At 42.9% G+C, this 22,385-nt stretch overlaps 1 protein-coding gene across 1 annotated transcript in view; it reads left to right on the top strand.

The window, feature by feature from the left end:
- Positions 1 to 3,309: 3,309 nt before the first annotated feature.
- Positions 3,310 to 22,385, top strand: part of NWD2 (NACHT and WD repeat domain containing 2) — a 58,282-nt gene continuing 39,206 nt past the window's right edge. Inside the window, exon 1 of the mRNA XM_039347598.1 lies at positions 3,310 to 3,547. Within this exon, the coding sequence (XP_039203532.1) occupies positions 3,397 to 3,547 (151 nt within the window). The 5' untranslated portion in view covers positions 3,310 to 3,396. The remainder of the gene's footprint in view (positions 3,548 to 22,385) is intronic.

The following is a 22,385-nucleotide window of genomic DNA, read 5'->3' as shown; positions in this document are numbered from 1 at the left end:
TCTATTGTCGTGACTAGAGGTGTGTGCATTTACTCAGAACAGAGCACAAAGCTAACCCGAGGTGTTCTGCAACATTTTGAATATTTGTATTAGTATTATTATTTTTCCTTTATGTATGTGTAAGGAAGCCATGGGCTAATTCTAATGCTCCAAATACTTGTATTTGATCTAATGTAGCATTTCTAACCGTAGCAATGTTAAGACAGGTAGATATGGTTGGTTAGGGAGTTGAATAACAGAATAAACGGACTTGGAAGGGACCTTGGAGGTCATCTAGTCCAACTCCCTGCTCAGGCAGGAACCCTATGCCATTTCACACAAATGGTTGTCCAATCTCTTCTTAAAAACTTCCAGTATTGGAGCATTCACAACTTCTGGAGTCAGGTTGTTCTACTGATTAATTGTTCCCACTGTCAAGAAATTCCTCCTTAGTTCCAGGTTGCTTCTCTCCTTGATTAGTTTCCATCCGTTGCTTCTTGTCCTTCCTTCAGGCGCTTTGGAGAATAGCTTGACTCCCTCTTCTTTGGGGCAGCCCCTGAGATATTGGAACACAGCTATCATGTCCCCCTTCATCCTTCTCTTCATTAAACTAGACATATCCAATTCCAGCAGCCGTTCCTTATATGTTTTAGCTTCCAGTCCCCTAATCATCTTTGTTGCTCTGCTCTGCACTCTTTCTAGAGTCTCAACATCTTTTTACACTGTGGTGACCAAAACTGGATGCAGTATTCCAAGTGTGGCCTTACCAAGGCCTTGTAAAGTGTTATTAACACTTCACATGATCTTCCACACATCTTAACGCTGCCAAGATTAAGAAACCCTGCTTTAATTCACCCCATTCTTGCTTTTTCAAATTAAACCAGTCGACATTTTAATGAAAAACAGATTTTGTGATATTGTAGGATGGGCAAAAGCCAACATTTGTCTGATTCCAGCATCCATGTTAGGTGGCCTAACATGCTTTCAGGTCACTTACAGTAATAACATTTGATATTGTCGCCTAAACATGTTTTGGTGGCACCGTATCAATGAGAATTTGTGCACCGGAGACAAATTCCTTATGTGTCCAATTACACTTGGCCAATAAAGAATTCTATTCTATTCTATTCTATTCTATTCTACATTCTATTATTCTATTCTATTCTATTCTACATTCCATTAGTCTATTCTGTTCTGTTCTGTTCCGTGCCATTCTCTTCTACATTCTATTATTCTATTCTATTCTATTCTATTCTATATTCCATTCCATATTTCCTATTCTACTCTATTCTATTCTATTCTATTTTCTATTCCATTCCGTATTTCCTATTCTATTCTATTTTCTATTCCATTCCATTCCATATTTCCTATTCTATTCTGTTCTATTCTATTTTCTATTCCATTCCATTCCACATTTCCTATTCTATTCTATTCTATTCTATTCTATTCTATTCTATTTTATTCTATTCTATTCCATTCCATTCCATTCCAATCCACTCCATATTTTCTATTCTATTCTATTCCATTCCATTCCAATCCACTCCATATTTTCTATTCTATTCTATTCTATTCTATTCTATTCTATTCTATTCTATTCCATTTCATTTCATTTCATTCCATTCCATTCAAATCCACTCCATATTTTCTATTCTATTCTATTCCATTCTATGCCATGCCATGCCATTCCATGCCATGCCATGCCATGCCATTCCATTCCATTCTCTGCCTTGGGAAAGGGGTTGGACTAGAACATCTCCAAGGTCCCATCCAGCCCCAGGATTCTATGCGTCCCTTCCTTCTGGGAAGCCAACTCGTCGGGACCCGCACTCTCTCTCTCTCTCCCCCCCCCCACCCCACCCCAACCTTGACTGATCCTGGAGCTGGGATTGTGTGACTTTCCGCTGCCACCAGGCGCTGGGAAGCGCCCCGTCTCCCTTCATCTCGGGTAGGATGCTCCGGTTCCCTTAGCCTAAAGACGCCGCAGAGGCAGCAGCAGCAGCAGCAGTTCAAGACTCTCCTCTCCAGTTGAAAAACCGGGGGTTCCGGCTCGCCGCCCCTCCCCCCCACTCCCGCAGAGGGACACACACACACACTCACTCACTCACTCACATAGACCAGCCGTTGCCTGCCTCTTTGCTCCAGACAGCAAGCCCGCCCCCTGGAGGGAACGCCTGCAAGTGCAAGCAGGCGCATTGGCTGGTGGGGGAGGCTAGCTCGGCCAGGCGTCCGGACCCACCTTTCTGAATATTTCATCCCAGCTGCCCCCCCTCCTCCTCCTCCTTTTCTTCTTCTTCTTCTTCTTCTTCTTCTTCTTCTTCTTCTTCTTCTTCTTCTTCTTCTTCTTCTTCTTCTTCTTCTTCTTCTTCTTCTTCTTCTTCTTCTTCCCTTCCTTCATTGCAAAGAGACAGGAAGGCTTTCTTTTACAAATTTGGGTAAAACAACACCACCTCCGTCCAAGACTATAAAGGGTGGCAACTCCGCAACAACTTCCAAGAGAAGCCAGGAGAACGACGAAGAGGCTTTTAAGAGGAGGAAAAGTCCCTTCGGGGGGGGGGGAGGAGAGAGAGAAACCTACGCGGCACCCCACCCGTGTCGTTTCTTGGCAAGAGCCCAGCGATGGCGTGACCGCGGAGGCTTGCCCGGCTGGTCAAGTTCTGGGGGAATCTCCGCGTGGTCTCCCCTCCAGCCCCCCCCCCCCGTGACGCCGCGCCCGGAGCGTGCGTAAAATCGTGGGAGCGGCGCGCCGAGGCTTTGCCTTTAAGAGCCGGCGCCCAGGCTGGGATCTCTGCGTGGTCTCCCCTCTACGACGACGCCTTTCTCCTCCCCCCCCCCCCGCCGCCGCGCCCGGAGCGTGCGTAAAACCGTGGGAGCGGCGTGCCGAGGCTTTGCCTTTAAGAGCCGGCGCCTAGGCTGGGATCTCTGCGTGGTCTCCCCTCTACGACGACGCTTTCCTTCCCCCCCCCCACCCCGCCGCGAGCGTGCGTAAAACCGTGGGAGCGGCGCGCCGAGGCTCGCCTTTAAGAGCCGGCGCCCAGGAGGCGAAGTTGGCGGGGGCAAAGAAGCCCAAGCCGGCGCTGGAAGCCCAAGCCGGCGCCCGCGGCGATGCCCTCCTTGAGGGCCGGCAGCTAAGCCCGCCAACTTTTCTCTCCGCTCCGTCTCCAGGGGCTGCCGCTCGGCGAGCAAAGGAGAGAAGCGGGCGGGGGTGGAGACAGGCCGAGGAGCCGAAGCGGCGTCGCCCTTGTGCAAAAGGACAGCCAGGGCGGAGGAGAAGGGAAGGAAGGAAGGAAGGAAGGAAGGAAGGAAGGAAGGAAGGAAGGAAGGAAGGAAGGAAGGAAGGAAGGAAGGAAAGAAGAGAGAAAAGAAGGAAGGAAAGAAGAAGGAAGGAAGGAAGGAAGGAGCAGCGGCCGCAGCTGCACCATGTGGCCGGCTGGCACGGCCGGCAAGCTGCCGGCTCCTCGGGACTCGGCCCTGCGGAAGGCGGCGTTCTCCGGCAACCTCTCGGCTCTGCCTTTGCACCTGGCGCCCAGCGGTCGACGCGTGCGGGTCTTCGTCAGCGCCAACCCCGAAGGTGAGGCTGGGGTGGCCGGGCAGCCTCGCTCGCGTGCTTGCTTGCATCGCCTTGGAGCTGCGCCTTTGGCCGGACTCAAAGAGGGGAGGGGAGGGGGGGGCAAGCCGAGATTCGGGGTCGAGCTTGCAAAGTGGGCCGCCTTCCCACCACACCCGGAATCCCACCTGAGGGAGGAGGAGGGAGGGGGGTGTCTGGGAGACCCGGGCAGGCTGGCGGGGACTGGGACGCCGTCTTGAATGTAGGCGAGAAGAGGTCGTGGGGAAAGAAGTCCGGACCAGCTTCCTAGCGGGGCCTCCTATATATTAGATTAGACGGTCTAATCTCGTTTCGAATTTAATCTAATCGCTGCTGTGACAGGAAAGGGTGGCTGGGTGGGTGAGGACCACTGCCCCAGGCCTGAAGCCGGGTTTAAAAGAGGGCAGGGTGGGCAGCCTGGGGAGAAGGGAGGGGTGTTTAAGGAGGTCTGTGCAAAGTTTCGGGCTGTCTGTTTTGTCTGGAAAAGCCTCTTTCTCTCTCCCCCACCCCTCTTTAAGAAGACGTTTTAAAAAAAACACCAGAAAAAGTTGATTTCTCTGGAGGCACCTTAAGGCCTGAAGCCCATCTTATTTGCCCTAGGTTTAAAAAAATGCTGCGTTTTCTGGCAACTAAGAGAGCGGTGACTAGAAGGTGCTATTTTTGCCTAATTTAAAGGAGGGAGGGAGGGAATTTAAAGAAGGGAGAGAGGGAGGGAGGAATGAAAGAAAGAAAAAAGAAAGACAAAGAAAAAGAAAGAAAGAGAAAGACAGAAGAGAGAGAGAGAAAGAAAGAAAGAAAAAGACAGAAAGAAAGAAAGAAAGAAAGAGAAAGAAAAGAGACAGACAGAAAGAAAAGAGACAGAGAAAGATAGAAAGAAAAAAGAAAAAGAAAGAAAGAGAAAGAGACAGAGAAAGAAAGACAAAAAGAAAGAAAAAAGAAAGAAAGAAAGAAAGAGACCGAAGAATGACAGAGAGAGAAAGAAAGAGAGAGAGAAAGAGAAAGAAAGAAAGAGACAGACAGAAAGAAAAAGAGAAAGAAAAGAGACAGAGAAAGAGAAAGAAAAAAGAGACAGAGAAAGAAAGAAAAAAGAAAAAAGAAAAAGAAAGAAAGAAAGAAAGAAAGAAAGAAAGAAAGAAAGAAAGAAAGAAAGAAAGAAAGAAAGAAAGAAAGAAAGAAAGTAAAATTGACCTCTTTGCCTTTCACCTCTCAGAGAGATTCAGTAAAATGTTCTGTTTCAGTCTTCTGTAGGAAGTGGGGATGTCTTGAACGCTGTGTGATAGATTTCATTTGAAGGAAGACCCTCTTAAGTTTCAACACAATACTTCAAGAACTGTGACCCGCAGCATCCACATCTATGAGGCACTTGTGCAAAGGGAGCAGGTTTCGCCTTGGGAGCTAACATTGTATTTTTTTTTAAAGCGGAAGACTTTGTCTTCCTGTTCCACTTTGCTAGCTGTGTCAATTAGCGCTTTCCAAAAAGGGGATTCAAAGTCTGTCTTTCGTCCTCCGATTAGGAGCTTAGCAAAATAATTCTGAAAGAAAATGTTGTTGACTTGAGTGCTTCCCTCTTTAAGATCTTGCACACTAGAACCATTTAAAGGGGAAAAAAAACAGATTAAATGAGTTCTGAAATCTTTTGCAAGCCTAAGAACACGTTACGTGATGCAAGCATATTTAATCTTCTATTTCCAGTGAGCGTAAGTAGGTGCCTCCTTGTTGCTTGCCCTACTCCCATTTTACTTCGCCCTTGAGTGAAAAAATTCATTAAATTATGTTGCTCTTCAGCCTGCCTGATGATGGAAGACATTCCTACCTTTCTGGGTTTCTTTTATTACTATTATTATCATCATCATCATCATTATTATTATTATTATTATTATTATTATTATTATTATGGATCATAGCACAGTCAACCAGATGTTCAGACTGGATTTGGCATTTTGTTTACCTATCGAGTCCTTACCCAGGACCTGGGATAGACAGATGTGGATGATGATGATGATGATGATGATCATGATTATTATTATTATTATTACTGTGTTCATTGCTCAGTTGAAATGTAGCAGGAGAGGAGATTTGGTCCTGTAAAGCTTAGAATTTGCGGTAGATGTACACAGCGTCCCAAGAAAATTGGCAAGTAGCCCACTTCTTAAAAGAAAAACAATAAGGATGGGGGGGGAGAGGCTTCTGATTCCTTTGGCAAAAACCTCTTTAGAGATTGAAGCCTTTATTTGCAACCACGCAGAGAGGCAGAAGATCTTTCTGAGTTGTTTATTGCCAGACGAAACACACACACACACACACACACACACACACACACACACACACACACGAATCATCTGCTGAATTATTGCTTGGCAGAAGACATGGCTACTCATTAATGAAGCCTCACATCCTCTTCACGGGAGGTCTTAATTCATTTCCTCTTTTATATCTAATTATCACTGCCTGTTTTCAGACCTGCAGGTTTTTAGAGAAAGGGCAATTGGAAGCGAGTCTGCCAACGGAGCTCTCCGTGGTCCTGAAAATAAGATCTTAGTTGCTCCAAAATCATTAGCATTTCCACTCTACAAGAAACCGCTACAGGATGTTATGATATCCAGGCCAGCCTAACATGAATATGTGTGGCTGTAACTTAGCAGAAATGTTAGTTAAAACCCAGCCACGTGTTAGAAAAACTTGCTTTAAAATATCGCCGTGGGGTGCAGTTACGAACATAGCTAGCTTAGAGTTGCATGCTTAAATTCCTAAATTCTGGATTTTAAACTTGCGTCTAAATGAGGCGAGATAAAAAATTACCAGATGCCAGTCTGGAAAGATATGTATTCTGATGCAATATTTCAGGTTTCCTGTGCTTATTTGTGAAAGCATTTAGGGTTTTTAATTATTTTTATCAAGCTTTCTATAGTAACATAGAACCCCATACCCTCTATTTGTCTGAAATGCTATAGGGCAATGGTTCTCAACCTTTTTAATGCCGTGACCCCCAACCAGTCGTAAGTTGAGGACTACTCAACCGGTCGTAAGTCGAGGATTACTCAACTGGTGCAGCACCGTTTGCAGAATGGGACTTTTGGCGGGCTCAGCAGGGCAGAGACAGCCTGGACAATTCCTATTGGCTTTTGAAAGCCAATAGAATTAGACTCTATTCAAGAGGGTCTATTCTATTGGCTTTCAAAAGCCAATAGAATAAAAGGGAGTAGCACAGCTAAGGAAAAGGGGGAAAAAATGGCAGACTGCGTTGTTTGACGACCCCCGTGAAATGGTCGTTCGACCCCAAATGGGGTCCCGACCCACAGGTTGAGAACCACTGCTATAGGGTTTCCTGCCTGAGCAGGGGGTTGGACTAGAAGACCTCCAACGTCCCTTCCAACTCTGTTGTCGTTGTTGTTACATTTACTTAATCATTCTTAAATAACTCTTGTTAACCCTTGAATAAAGTGCTATGCACAAGGTATGGCACCTTTCTTTCAAATAATAATAATAAAGTTGGAAGGGATCTTGGAGGTCATCTAGTCCAACCCCCTGCTCAGGCAGGAAACCCTATACCATTTTGGACAAATAACATCTCAGACATTTTATTTTACTCAACAATCTACCCCAAATTAGAAACCTTGGCAATAAATCCTGCAAAGAACATAACATTCAAAATTAAAAAGACTAATTTGACATCTCAGCGAAGAAGCTTAACACTGTACATAGAGTTCACAACTTCCTGGCGAAATGTTGCGTGATAAACGTACAGGTTTAAATGAAAATATAAATTCTGGCTGGGTCCTTGGAAGGATGATTAACTTTCTCATACTCTGCAATGAAGCAATTTTATTAAAGGCTATCGTTTTATCTTAATTGGAAAGTGGCAGAAAGGATTAGCTCAGAATAATCAAAATACTTTCCTTAAAATGGAAGGGTCTAGATCAGTGGTTCTCAACCTGTGGGTCGGGACCCCATTTGGGGTCGAACGACCATTTCACGGGGGTCGCCAAACAACGCAGTTCGCCATTTTTCCCCCCTTTTCCTTAGCTGTGCTACTCCCTTTTATTCTATTGGCTTTTGAAAGCCAATAGAATAGACTCTCTTGAATAGAGTCTAATTCTATTGGCTTTCAAAAGCCAATAGGAATTGTCCAGGCTGTCTCTGCCCTGCTGAGCCCACCAAAAGTCCCATTCTGCAAATGGTGCTGCACCAGTTGAGTAGTCCTCGACTTATGACCGGTTGAGTAGTCCTCAACTTACGACCGGTTGGGGGTCACGGCATTAAAAAGGTTGAGAACCACTGGTCTAGACAGTATAAACCATAAATAAAACACAGGAAGTCTTCAACCACTTTACAAGGCCTTGGTAAGGCCACACTTGGAATACGGCATCCAGTTTTGGTCACTACCATGTAGAAAAGATGTTGAGACTTTAGAAAAAGTGCAGAGAAGAGCAACAAAGATGATTAGGGGACTGGAGGCTAAAATATACAAAGAATGGTTGCTGAAATTGGGTATGTCTAGTTTAATGAAGAGAAAGATGAGGGGGGGGGGACATGATAGCAGCCTTCCAATATCTCAGGGGCTGCCCCAAAGAAGAGGGAGTCAAGCTATTCTCCAAAGCGCCTGAAGGCAGGACAAGGAGCAATGAGTGGAAACTAAGCAAGGAGAGAAGCAACCTAGAACTAAGGAGAAACTTCCTGACAGTTAGAACAATTAACCAGTGGAACAACCTGCCTCCAGAAGCTGTGAATGCTCTAATACTGGAAGTCTTTAAGAAGAGACTGGACAGCCATTTGTCTGAAATGGTATAGGGTTTCCTGCCTGAGCAGGCGGTTGGACCTGCTGGACCTGTTGCCTATTTGTCCATCCAGCTATTGATTAAATTTAATGTATTTTCTGCTGGCTGTCAATACTGGGACCCCTCAAGATATTAAACAGCATTTTTATCAATATGGTTATGAGGAAAATGAATATTTTCATTTGCATTTCTTATAGTGATGACATAACCCCATCCATATAGTCTCAGCTGCAAATTATATTATATTATATTATATTATATTATATTATATTATATTATATTATATTATATTATATTATATTGTTACATTACATTACATTACATTATTATATTATAATATATATTATTATATTATTATAATATTGCATCAGCTTATATAGCATCATATTTCTAAGGAATTCAAGTCACTTTGAAATCCTCTTTCTTAATTAATCATCCCTAATCTGAGGACCATAATAACCAACGTTGATTCCTATTTTTGCTGTTGCTCATTTTTAGGTTTATTTTATTTTGTTTACCTTTTAAAAAAAAAAAAAAAAAAAAGCTCCATTTTACCTTCTCATGTTTTCTGTTCAGCCTAAGCCTCCCAGAGACCCCACCACCGTGTTTAGCATGGTCAGTGTCAAACTTGCAATGTCATGTGACTTATCGCAACTTTTTTTCCATTGTCGGCAATGGGGTGGGGTACGGTTTCACTATGATGCCTGCGGCCCACGGGCCAGCAGTTTGACACCCCTGGTCTAGCATCACATTGCATCCAGTGAAGAAAGAGTTGTGTGTCACCACCATGTTGATGATACATTGCTTCCAATCCTGCCGTGACTCAGACAGGTAGTAAATATTGCCGGGGATATGAAGTTTCAGCGTTTCCTACAGCATCCTGGCTGAAGGCCAATCTCTTAAGGCCACTAAATTCGGAGGTGGAAGTTCCTCAAGCAGAAGCAATAGGCAACTTCTATACCAGGGGTAGGCAACCTTGGCTCTTTTATGACTCGTGGACTTCAATTCCCAGAATTCCTGAGCCAGCATGGCTCAGCTTGGAAACCTCTCCCTTTCCCCTCAGCATGGCTGGCTCAGGAATTCTGGGAGTTGAAGTCCACAAGTCATGAAGGGGCCATAGTTCCCCCATGCTGGCTCAGGAATTCTGGGAGTTGAAGTCCACGAGTCATAAAAGAGCCAAGGTTGCCTAGCCCTGGCATAGAGGAACATATGGAAGCATAATTAATGTTAATTAATGTAGACTTTATTAGTTTAGAACAGGAGTCTTCAAACTTGGCCCTTTTATGACTTGTGGACTTCAACTCCCAGAGTTCCTCATCCAGTATGCCTGGCTGAGGAATTCTGGGAGTTGAAGTCCACGAGTCATAAAAGAGCCAAGGTTGCCTACCCCTGTTCTATGCCATCAAGGCAACCAAATCAATTCTGTCCCTGTAAGCTAAACCCAAATAGAAACAAGTCCAAATGAACAGGATTACCCCAAAGCATCCTGTCAGTTATTCTCACTCTCTCAAGGAAAGGGGTATTTTTAAGGAGACAATAGGTGTTTAAAAATCTCTTCACTTCACTTTACAGAAGGGGTCTTACACAATAATGTTAGTTGGGCCCGCCATACTTGCTGATGTTGTCAGTTCATCTTGTTTTAGGTCTTTTTCGTGGATGATCAAGTGGGATCCATTTTATGACTACTTTGGTCCACCTGCCTTCAGTTCCTCTTCCATTTCAGTTCTCTTATTCTCTTGATAGCATCTTTTGCTTTCATTTGTTCTCTAATCCACGTGCGGGTCTTCTTATCTTGTCTTGCGATGCTGAGCATGTATCTTTCCATAGCTCTTTGCATCGCTCGTAGCTTTTGTATCGATTGTGAGGTGAGCGTCCATGTTTCACCGGCATATGTATTAGAGCAGGTAGCACACACTGGTTCAAAAACTTTTTTTATTTCATGGCATAGGGAGAGGTTGTTCTTGAAAAGTACGCTTAGCTTGTTGAATGCCCGCCTGCCACATTTATGTTCAATTTCCTTTATGGCATCACCTTCCATTGAGATCCGTTGACCATGGCATATTCACCGCTCCCAAAGGTGCTTTTTCACAAAGCAACTGGACTTTCTTGTTTTTCTTTGAAGACGTTTCACTTCTCATCCAAGAAGCTTCTTCAGCTCTAACTGGATGGTGGGGAATGGAAGGATTTATACTCCTTGCAGACAGCTGGTCGTTTGCATTCTTTTAGAGAGTCGTTGAGGCCACCTGGAGATTTATCTGTATCCTCAGGGTCAGCTGAGTGGTGCAAATGGGTGTGGAGCCTTCTTGGGACCGTTGGAAGGACTGTGTTGTAGACTGGAGATAGATGATGTCGTATCCCTCTCCTTCTGTTGAGAGAGGGCTGACATAGGCCATGTATGTCAAAATTGAATAGCCCTCTCTCAACAGAGGTCCTCCTCCTTTGCAAACCCCACTTCCTTCTAGAACTGATGATGTTACCTAGTTGGGTTATGAAATGTCCGCAAGAGAACCACCAAGCTCAGAGAGCACCAAGGATGCCACAGTCCTTTTCTTCTTCTTCTTCTTCTTCTTCTTCTTCTTCTTCTTCTTCTTCTTCTTCTTCTTCTTCTTCTTCTTCTTCTTCTTCTTCTTCTTCCTCTTCTTCCTCTTCTTCCTCTTCTTCTTCTTCTTCTTCTTCTTCTTCTTCCTCCTCCACCTCCTCCTTCTCCTTCTCCTCCTCCTCCGCAAACCCCACTCCCTTCTAATACTGATCATGTTACCTAGTTTGGTGATGAAGCGTCTGCCAGAAAACCACCCAGCTCACAGAGCACCAAGGACCCTACAGTCATCATCATCATCATCATCATCTTCTTCTTCTTCTTCTTCTTCTTCTTCTTCTTCTTCTTCTTCTTCTTCTTCTTCTTCTTCTTCTTCTTCTTCTTCTTCTTCCACCTCCTCCTTTTCCTTCTCCTTCTCCTCCTACTCTGCAAACCCCACTTCCTTCTAGCACTGATGATGTTACCTAGTTGGGTCATGAAACGTCTGCAAGAAAACCACCCAGCTCAGAGAGCATCAAAGTATGCCACAGTCCTCCTCCTCCCCCTCCTCTTCCCCCTTCAAGGACCAAGGACCTGCTGTTCAACCTGGAGCTACAAATATTGGGGTATCTTTGAAGAGAAGTTAATGCATGGGTGCTGAATTTAACCTTTTGATAGGATTTTGTACAAAATTTTGCACATGGGCCTTGCTGCCTTTCTTCCCTTTCTTTTCTTATTCCTTTCCCTCCTTCCTTCACTTCTTCTTTTTTGCCTCTTTCCTTCCCTTTTCCTTGCAGCTGTCCCTGTCATTTAAACCAATTTCTATCCTACATTTTTCTTTCATTTTTTTGCTGCTTCTGTTGGAAGGAGTGAGAGAAACGTTTGTGCATGCATCTCTTTCCCTCTCCCTCTCTCTCTCTCTCTTTCTCTCTCTCTCTCTTTCCCTCCCCCCCTCTCTCTCTCCCTCTCTCTGTGTGTGTATGAGAGGGGGGATGAAACAGACAAATAGGGATTGATTCGTTTTATAAACAGAGTACCTATTTTGCAGCAATGGATTTTAATCGATAGCTATGTATACATTCAATTTATATATAATTAGATGTTTGTCCTTGCCGTGTCCTTTTCCAGCTGAGCACCTACGTGAATCAATAATCTAGTGATTGGGAAGGAGTATTTCTCGCATTGTGTTCACCAAGTTTGGCAATCATAGGTGACAGATCAGAGAATCTGGGCACGGCTCAGTTTGTTTGCTTGTTTCATCCATTTTTGTTTCTGTGTTTTGGTCTCCTTCTTTAGAGGATGCTGAACTAACCTTCGATCCTCATCTGTTAAATTTAACTTGGGATAAATTCCTGAGAATTCCTGAGCCAGCCACACTGAGGGGAAAGGGAGAGGTTTCCAAGCTGAGCCATGCTGGCTCAGGAATTCTGGGAGTTGAGGTTCACAAGTCATAAAGCGGCCTAAGCCTAGGCTAGAGGTAGGCCACCTTGGCTCTTTTATGACTGGTGGACTTCAACTCCCAGAATTCCTGAGCCAGCCACACTGAGGGGAAAGGGAGAGGTTTCCAAGCTGAGCCATGCTGGCTCAGGAATTCTGGGAGTTGAAGTCCACCAGTCATAAAAGAGCCAAGGTTGCCTCCCCCTGTCCTATACAATCTCAGTCAGATGATTGTCCAGTCTCTTTGTAATAATAGGAATAAACCATGAAAACTATCAATGTGCTAGGTGTAGACCCAACATTCAAAGATTTTGACTACCAAATGGGAAGAGAGGACTCCTTGGAGAAGACTCTGAGGTTGGGAAAAATGGAAGGCCAAAGAAGAAAGGGGAAGCAAAGGATGAGATGGTTAGATAGGGTCGTCAATGCAAGGAACATGAATTGGACAAACTCCAGGAAACAGTGGGTGCTTGGGATGCCATGGTCCATGGGGTTGCGAAGAGTCGAATGCAACTTAGCGACCGAACAACAAAAAGGCCCAACATGGAAGCCTATCCTCAGCATGATTTAACCAGCTGTTTGGTTACCTCAGTTCTTTTAGAACAGGGGTCCCCAATCCCCATTATTGGGCTGCGGCCCATTCAAAACCAGGCTGCAGCCTGTTCAGAATCAGGCCATGCAAGCGGCGGGCGAGTGTGTGCCTGCACGGAGCTCCTTGCACAAGCGGTGGGCGCTCACCTGCAAGGCTCCATTTGCCTAGAGTGGCAGGTGCTCACACGCGCACCTGCTCCTCGCACAAAACCATCCGCCCTTCCTCCCCACCGCCTCACCGGTTCACTGAGCTGGGAACTTTGGGGACCGCTGTTTTAGTGAATCAGTGAATAACAGGCATACAGTCAGTGGTGGGATTCAAATATGTGAACAACCGATTCTCTGGATGCCGCTTCCGGAAGTCCGTTCTGGGCCTGGGCAACAAAAAAACAGCTACCGGTTCTGCCGAAGTGGTGCGAACCGGCTGAATCCCACCACTGCATAGAGTGGTGGATAACTTTATGTACAGAAAAAAAGAAATGGAGAGAGAGAGAGAGAGAGAGGCAAACTTAGGCATGCACGTTTGGTCAGAAAATGTTCTTGCAATGGGTCCCTGTGTGAAAGGAAATTTATCATCACCCCGTTAGGATGTAACGGGGTGATGATAAAGCCTTCATTTCATAAGTCTCTTTCCAGCTAAAAGGTAATAGTCTCTTCTTTGTTGGGGAGAGAATTGACGGAGAAGGAGTGGCAGAATCCTGGGGTGGAGTTAAAAGAGGAATCAGCCGAGAATCCCTACATAGCCACAAGCAAACCCAAGGCCAAACTCCCTTGAGTAGAGTTGACACCTATGTAGCCAGAGGCTGACCATTAATTGAGAAGACTCCTGTGTATAGGCTTTCACTGATAAATCAGTTAAATTGAACCTTCATGTGTAGACCTGGTCTTTCACACCTGAACAAGAATGCAAGTGAGGTGAAGAGTCGGAAGTGGACAAATTACAGAGTCGGGGGGAGGGAAGGAGTATGAAATTTTCTGCCTAACTGATAAGAAGCATGTTACCTAGAAACATGCAGTATAAATCTGTTAGGCAAGGGAAAGAAATAAAAATGCTGTATTTTTTTCTGCCTGTGACCTAGCGGAGTGACCGGAGCTTCACACAATTCTAGGATTTAGGCATATTAACTCAGATTGTGCAAAGCTACCGTTGGCCCGTGGTAGATTTTCTACAAGTAAAATGCAATAAAAGAATGTCAACAGAGGGCCTTGAATGTTTAACTTCGCTGTTGTTTAACCTGTTCACTCTTTTTCTTTCATATGTCCATTGTATGACGGATCAAATTTGGTTGCAAGTAAAAGGAGAAGCTTATAAAATTTTGGAGCCATTTCGCAAGAGGGGAAGTTATTATTCCCATAATGTATGTGTCAGTATTCAACCAAGGGGGATAATATGAGTTTTTGGTTTTTGTCCTTCTAATTCACTTTAAACAAAACAAAAAAAAAACTGTTCTTGTCTAGTTTTGTTTTGCCTTTATTGTTTATTTTTTCCCTGTTGGATTTTATATTTTAATCTTTGGAATAAAAGAAAAATTGTACCTTATGGCAGCTTTGCCTTTAAAATGGCATTGAATCCACACCAATTATGTTTTCATATACATCCAAGAAAGTTTGACAGAATGTCCTGGAGACAAAGGTGCCACAGGGAAAGTGGATGGCAGCTTTGCCTTTAAAATTTATTCCATGCCATCCACTTTCTCTGTGGCACCTTTGTCTCCAGGACGTTCTGTCAAACTTTCTTGGATGTATATGATAACATAATTGGTGTGGATTCAAGGCCATTGACTCATCAGTATCGTACAAACTACCAAAGGGCAGTTGGATGTACAATAGAGAAATACGGATTTATTGTGCCTCTTCTTGTCTCTTAACTCTGCCTACTTGTTGTCTAGGAGACTGTTGATCGGAGGTCATTTTCTGCAGACCTTACGGATGTTGTGACAACATCCATTGCCTGTAACTCCCCTCTAAGCGGTAGAGAAGGGATTGAATCTTCAAAAGACTCGGAGAAGAAAGAATGACAGGAAGGAAGGAAGGAAGGAAGGAAGGAAGGAAGGAAGGAAGGAAGGAAGGAAGGAAGGAAGGAAGGAAGGAAAAGGAAAAGGAAAAGGAAAGACAGGCAGGCAGGCAAGCAGGAAGGAAGGAGAAAGAAAGAAAGAGAGAAAGAAAGAAAGAAAGAAAGAAAGAAAGAAAGAAAGAAAGAAAGAGGGAGGGAGAGGGAGGGGGAGGGAGGGAAGGGAGAGAGAGAGAGAGAAAGAAAGAAAGAAAGAAAGAAAGAAAGAAAGAAAGAAAGAAAGAAAGAAAGGAAGGAAGGGAAAGAAAGAAAAGGAAAGAAGGAAGGAAGGAAGGAAGGAAGGAAGGAAGGAAGGAAGGAAGGAAGGAAAAGGAAGGAAAAGGAAGGGAAAGAAAAGACAGGCAGACAGGAAGGAAGGAGAAAGAAAAAGAAAGAGAGAAAAAGGAAGGAAGGAGAAAGGAAAAGAGAGAGAGAGAAAGAAAAAGAAAGAAAGAAAGTGAAAGAAAGAAAGAAAGAAAGAAAGAAAGAAAGAAAGAAAGGGAGAGAAGGGAGAGAGAAAGAAAGAAAGAAAGAAAGAAAGAAAGAAAGAAAGAAAGAAAGAAAGAAAGAAAGAAAGAAAGAGAAAGAAAGGAGAGAGAAAGAAAGAAAGAAAGGAGAGAGAAAGAAAGAAAGGAGAGAGAAAGAAAGAAAGAAAGAAGGAAGGAAGGAAGAAAAGGAAGGAAGGGAAAGAAAGAGAGAGAGGGGGGGAAGGAAGGAAGGAAGGAAAGAAAAGAGAAAGAAAGAAAAAGAAAGAAAGAAAGAAAGAAAGAAAGAAAGAAAGAAAGAAAGAAAGAAAGAAAGAAAGAAAAGAAAGAAAGGAAACACACAAAGTCCAAAAGCGGTTTCCAAAAGTGGAAACAAAATGAGTTGTGTTCTTTTCCTTAATCAAAGCAGTCAATTTAGCCATCTCTGCTAACTCCGTCAACTTTTGCTGTCATTTGCCCATTATGGGAATCCAAGAGTCTTTCCATTTTTGTGCTTATATGCCGTCCACATATAAACAGGTAGTCCTCGACATCACCACAACTGAGCCCAAAATTTACGTTGTTAAGTGAGACATTTGTTAAGTGACTATTGCTCCCTTTCTTCCCTCCCTATAATATCAAAGTCCTAATTTTTTCCCAAAGTCTTTATCCAGATCTGTGTGATTCAAAATTTTGTCCGAAGGAAGCACCCCCCCCTTCAAATTGTTGCATAGTTTGAATTAATATACAGTACCTAATCCGATCTCGCATCTACTGTATGAAGTAAATGGAATATCCATTTTGATCTTAAGCGCTTTGACAACAATTGGCAAATTAACAAGTAACATTATAAGTGACTTTCATCCCCCATCTACTTATTTACAACTCTTTGATATGAGGAAAGACACGTTTTAGCCCTGGGGATGAAGATGGATTTTCATTTTAATTAAACACGATATCTGTAGAGCTTGGCGACTTTTTTAAAGAACGTGCGCTCAACATTTGGTTTTGGTTGTGTTGATTTTTTTAATTGGGCTGGGCTTTCTTTAAATCTTTGGCTTATTTATTGCGATCTATGCTCCCCGAGGATGCATCCATCCAATGTGCAATCACTCTTCCTAGATTTGGGTAATTATTTAATTTATTTGGAAATTTTATAGAGCCGCCCGTCTTACATCAAAATCTGGGTGGCTCCCTAATTGGGATGTACAAGAACACAATCACAAAACTAGCCGATTTCGTTGTCTGGGTGTCACTATCATCAACATTGTTTTTAAGGTTTCCTTCTGACTGTATATCCAATTTATGCCTCCATTTAAACTTTCTTTTCAAGTCCCTTTTTGCTTTATTGTTATTTTTTCTTTTGGCATCCTTTGGTGGTTTAAAAGATGTTAAAGTATATTCCCAGTTCATCGGCAAATGCTTAAAGCTGATAAGTTCCAGAACTCGTAGCCTGAAACCTAATCCTATCTAATCCTAAATCTAAAAATCATAAAATTACTACTCCTGGTAAAAAAAAAAAAACTTAACTTTACTAGTTAATGGTTAATATTACATGAAAATTAGATTAAAAATGAACTATTTTACAACCATATAAAAGTAACTAAAATAAAAAGATGAGGAGCTCACTATAAGAGTTGCCACAGGGCGGCCATCTTGATCCTCCACCAACAGAATTTCTCTATCTAGGACATTCGCAGAAGAGATTCCCCATCCTGTTGGAATCCCCAAGGTGCTTTTTCAGGAGGCAACTGGATTTCCTTGTTTTTCTTTGAAGACATTTCACTTCTCATCCAAGAAGCTTCTTCAGCTCTGACTGGATGGTGGGGAATGGAAAGATTTATACTCCTTGCTGAAAGCTGGTCATTTGTGGTCTGAGGTCTTCCTGGCTGCTGGATGACGGGACATGGGGCAGAAAACATCCTGCAGCCAAAAAGGCTCCACACCCATTTGCATCACTCAGGTGACCCTGAGGACACAGGTCAACCTCCAAGTGGCCTCAACGACTCTCTAAAAGGATGCAAATGACCAGCTGTCTGCAAGGAGTATCAATCCTTCCATTCCCCACCCTCCAGTCAGAGCTGAAGAAGCTTCTGGAATGAGAAGCGAAACGTCTTCAAAGAAAAACGAGAAAGTCCAGTTGCCTCTTGAAACAGCACCTTTGGGACCGATTACCTAATGAGAATTCATTGCAGTAAGAGTTGTTCAGTTGTCTTCATTGATTGCTAAACCTAGTTTGCTGTCATGTCCCACTCACTTCAGCATGAAGATATTTTGCAAACAATGTTTAAGAGGCTTGTTACCAAAATATCATCTTCCTAAGAGATCTTGGGAGTCCTAGTGGACCATTACTTAACCATGAGCCAGCCGTGTGCTGCAGCTGCCAAAATAGTCAACATAGTTCTAGGCTGCATTAACAGAGGGATAGAATCAAGATCATGTGAAGTGTTAATACCACTTTACAAGGTCTTGGTAAGCCACACTTGGAATACTGCATCCAGTTTCGGTCACCACGATGTAAAAAATACGTTGAGACTCTAGAAAGGCTACAGAGAAGAGCAAGAAAGATGATCAGGGGACTGGAAGCTAAATCATGACCTGGATGATGGAGAATCTCCATAGACACCCCATTGGAGCTGCATATGGAGAGAAATTAAGGTAAAATAGAACATCCCCTGGTCTTAAAGCAAACTCATAAGTTTTAGTGTTGTGCCAAGCTATAGGTATCACATTTTTTCTCTCAAAGAAACAGGAGCAATCTTCCACAGGAACTCTTTGAGTTGTACAAGGCCATCTGTCCAGGATGCTTTAATCACCTGCTTCCAATGTTGGGATTCTGTGCTAGCTGCAAACCTGTTTATATCTCGATCTGTAATTATTACAATTGGATTAGGGCCAGCATATTTTTTTTTTAAATGTGTATTTCATCGTCTTGAAAAGATCCTGAAATAGTTCGGAAGCAGCCGAACTGGTGTCCTTGTGGCCAAAACAAATAACACTGGAGCCGTGTTGTGTTTTTTACACAAGCTGCATGTTTACAAATATGTCAGAAGAACAGCGAGAACAGACATTTATACCATAATTTCAGATCCCTAGATACAACAGCATAAGGGGATGCAATCTTTTTAGGATACTGGACATAAATGGGAATTAAAAAAAAAATTGGTTGAACTCTTCCCTGATGTCTCTTTTGTTTTCAGAACAATCTTTATCATGTTACCTTACCTTTACCTTTTTTTCTAGACAGATGTACATGCTTCCAATCAAGGCATTGACTTATAGATACCCACCATTTATACGTCTATAAGATGTTAGGTCTGTGACCCGTACAGGCATGTTTTGGACCCAAAAGTGTATACTAGAATCCAAGATCAGTCCAACACCGTAACCATTTATTCAACCCTTGTCCTCGAGTCTTATATATAATCAGTCCAAGCTGCATTCACGTTGGTCTTCCTTCTCTTGCAGTTTTCCAAAATCATCTTGCCAATTAGGAGTTGATTTTTTATCTATGGAGATTCTCAGTAGATTCCAGGTCACCATTGTCCCAAAGGTGCTTTTTTCAAGAGGCAACTGCACTTTCTTGTTTTTTCTTTGAAGACGTTTTGCTTCTCATCCAAGAAGCTTCTTCAGCTCTGACTAGATCAGTGGTTCTCAACCTGTGGGTCGGGACCCCATTTGGGGTCGAACGACCATTTCACGGGGGTCGCCAAACAATGCAGTCTGCCATTTTTCCCCCCTTTTCCTTAGCTGTGCTACTCCCTTCTATTCTATTGGCTTTTGAAAGCCAATAGAATAGACTCTCTTGAATAGAGTCTAATTCTATTGGCTTTCAAAAGCCAATAGGAATTGTCCAGGCTGTCTCTGCCCTGCTGAGCCCCCAAAAGTCCCATTCTGCAAACGGTGCTGCACCAGTTGAGTAGTCCTCAACTTACGACCGGTTGAGTAGTCCTCGACTTACGACTGGTTGGGGGTCACGGCATTAAAAAGGTTGAGAACCACTGGACTAGATTGTGGGGAATGGAAGGATTTATACTCCTTGCAGACAGCTGGTCGTTAAAAGGACTGTGTTGTAGGCTGGAGATAGATAGGGATATGACATCATCTATCTCCAGTTCACAACACTGGAGTCCTTTCAACAGTCCCACACCCATTTGCACCACTCAGGTGACCGTGAAGATACAGATAAATCTCCAGGTGGCCTCAACGGCTCTCTAAAAGAATGGAAACGACCAGCTGTCTGCAAGGAGTATAAATCCTTCCATTCCCCACCATCCAGTTAGAGCTGAAGAAGCTTCTTAGATGAGAAGTGAAACGCCTTCAAAGACAAACAAGAAAGTCCAGTTGCTTTGTGAAAAAGCACCTTTGGGAGCGGTGAATATGCCATGGTCAAAGAAAAACTTGAAAAAGCACCTTTGAGATGTTTGTCATAAACGTTTTACTTCTATTTGCATGTATTTATAATCTGGGATGTTCTCCAGTTCTTTCTTGTCTCTCTTGCTAGCTCCAGGCACTTCAACATCCGCTATCCAGACTTTTTTTTGCTTTTGTTGTCAACAATTGTTAAGTCTGGGGTGTTATTATTATTATAATAATAACATGTATGGTGCCAAACTCTCAACAACTATATTCTTTCAGTATTTTAACTTAAGAACACATTATATGTGAAGAGTCATAACTTCATTGCATTTTAACTGCAATATGGCTTTTCATTATGGTTATAATTTTTGTAGAAATCACACAGGAAACATATTCATTCACGGCAGTTTAACTGTAATATTGCTTCTGATTACAGTTTTTTTTTGTAGAAATCACACAGGAAATGTATTCAGAGTACAGAGAGTACTTGTTCCAAATTAATTTTGATTACAATGATTCTGGTCCTTCTAGACTTTTTCTGCTTGTGGCTTTTAATTGCAATCAACCACAATATTCTGTATTAGCAATTTTAAAAGTTAATCTGTACTTAAGTCTCGATTCACTTGCCTCAAAGGTTAAAAGAACGCTAGCAGAGGAGTTTTAAAACGCAGAACCATCGTCTTGGAAATATTCATAGGCCAGGATCAGAGATGTCACAATCAATATATAGAAATTCCTCTTTTTTTTTTTTATCCCAAAATTCCCCACGGTCTTCTCTATTCAGCTGACTAAATATTTCTACCATATTCTTGTGTATTAAAAGAGAAATGAATCAGTTTGAATCGTGTGGTTGGATTAAGGGAAGTACCAAAAAAAAAAATTTATCTTGAGCCCCCTCAGCAAATCACCCACAATACAAAAATAGCTATAAAAAAAAGGCCTTGAATTAAATGCCGCAAACAACAGAATAGAATAGCGTGAAGCTCCTGATTGCAACACAGTAGGATATCTCCAAATCAGAGGATCTAATAAACATCTTTTAGGGTATGGGTGCGTTCCGACTTGGTGACTTTCAGCATCGTCTCTGCTTATGTTGGTGCTTAGGTGACCTATTTAAAATGGCATACATCCGAAGGAAATAAGGAAGGATAATAGAGACAGTGCTAAAACTGTGCGGACTAAAACGATCCATCTCCCCCCCCCCCCAGAGAACTTTCTTAAAGTAGCAACAGATGCTGTGCGTTTGCTGATCAGCCCGGTAGGAGAAAGTATTATTCAATTCAGAAAATTGGGAGCTCAGGGGGGTTCTCCCAAGAAAGAAACTGTAACAAACACGATGGTTTCCTTTCCACCGTGTTTGGAGAAGAATGAGACAAAAGACTAGGCAGAAGTGCAAACAGTGGGCATTATCGGAGAACATTAAAGAAAGGAGCAATATTGCTCGGACACTAAAAGGTGGACACCTTTGATAGAAAAGAATATGCAGCAGTGGCGAAGATCTGTAAATGTATTCATAAATAGCAAAGAATATTTGTAGCGCAGGGTGGCCCTTGGTGTTCTCTGAGCTTGATGGCAGATGTTTCATGGCCCAGCTGAGGACATCCTCAGTGCAAGAAGGCAGTGGGGTTTGCAGAGAGGTGGAGGAGGAGGAGGAGGAGGAGTGTGGGGTCAATGAAGATGGTTGTTTTGTTGCAGATGTTGCATTACTCAAATAGGTAAGATTATCAGTGTTAAAAGAGAATGGGGGAGGAGGACGACGACAATGACTATGGAATCCTTGGTGCTCTCTGAGCTTGGTGGTTTTCTTGCAGTTATTTCATGACCCAACTAGGAAACATCATCAGTGCAACAAGGCAGTGGGGTTTGCAGAGAGGAGGAGGAGGAGGAGGAGGAGGAGGAGGAGGAGGAGGAGGAGGAGGAGAAGAAGAGGAAGAAGAAGAAGGAGAAGGAGAAGGAGAAGGAGGAGAAGAAGAAGAAGAAAAAGAAAAAGAAGAAGAACTGGAATCTTTGTGCTCTCTGAGCTTGGTGGTTTTCTTGCACCGATGTTGCTACCTAGATGAGTAGTAGTTGTTAATAAGGTTCATTGTAAAATCAGCCAGATGTTCAGACTGAATATTTCATTTTTGTGAGTCCTTCTCTGGGATAGACAGATGCAGATTATTATTATTATTATTACTATTATCATCATCATCATCATCAAATTTATTAGCCACCCATCTTGTGGTTCAAGCAGCTGGCTGGGTAATGAAACGTCTGCAAGAAAACAACCAAACTCAAGAGAGCATGGAAGACCTCACCATCACCTCCATTTCTCTGCTAATGTTCCTCCAAAAGCTTTTTGTAACAGAAGCGATACAACGCAACCCGGAGGACTTGAAGAAATGTGGTTTGTGGGATTGATCTGTTGTGGGAGATGCTGCTATGAAATTGAAACCTGCCCTTGTTCCTGTATTTAAGCCAACGTTATTATAAACTTCCAGGTCTAGACAATGTAGACAATGGAAGACACAACAAACTACACTGAGCAAGCTATAATTAACGAGCCTCGTTCACCTTTCAATTAGCAGTAATTTATTGTTCCTTTGCATGTTTACTCGGGAGGTTTTCCTGCATTCATCTCAGCTTACAATCA

The sequence above is a fragment of the Crotalus tigris genome, unplaced genomic scaffold (genome assembly GCF_016545835.1).
Source record: "Crotalus tigris isolate CLP2741 ecotype Arizona unplaced genomic scaffold, ASM1654583v1 scf7180000017559.9942113025:1136094, whole genome shotgun sequence".
Lineage (NCBI taxonomy): Eukaryota > Metazoa > Chordata > Lepidosauria > Squamata > Viperidae > Crotalus > Crotalus tigris.
Note: the sequence above shows the minus strand (reverse complement) of the source record. Positions and strands in the feature narration are given on the sequence as shown.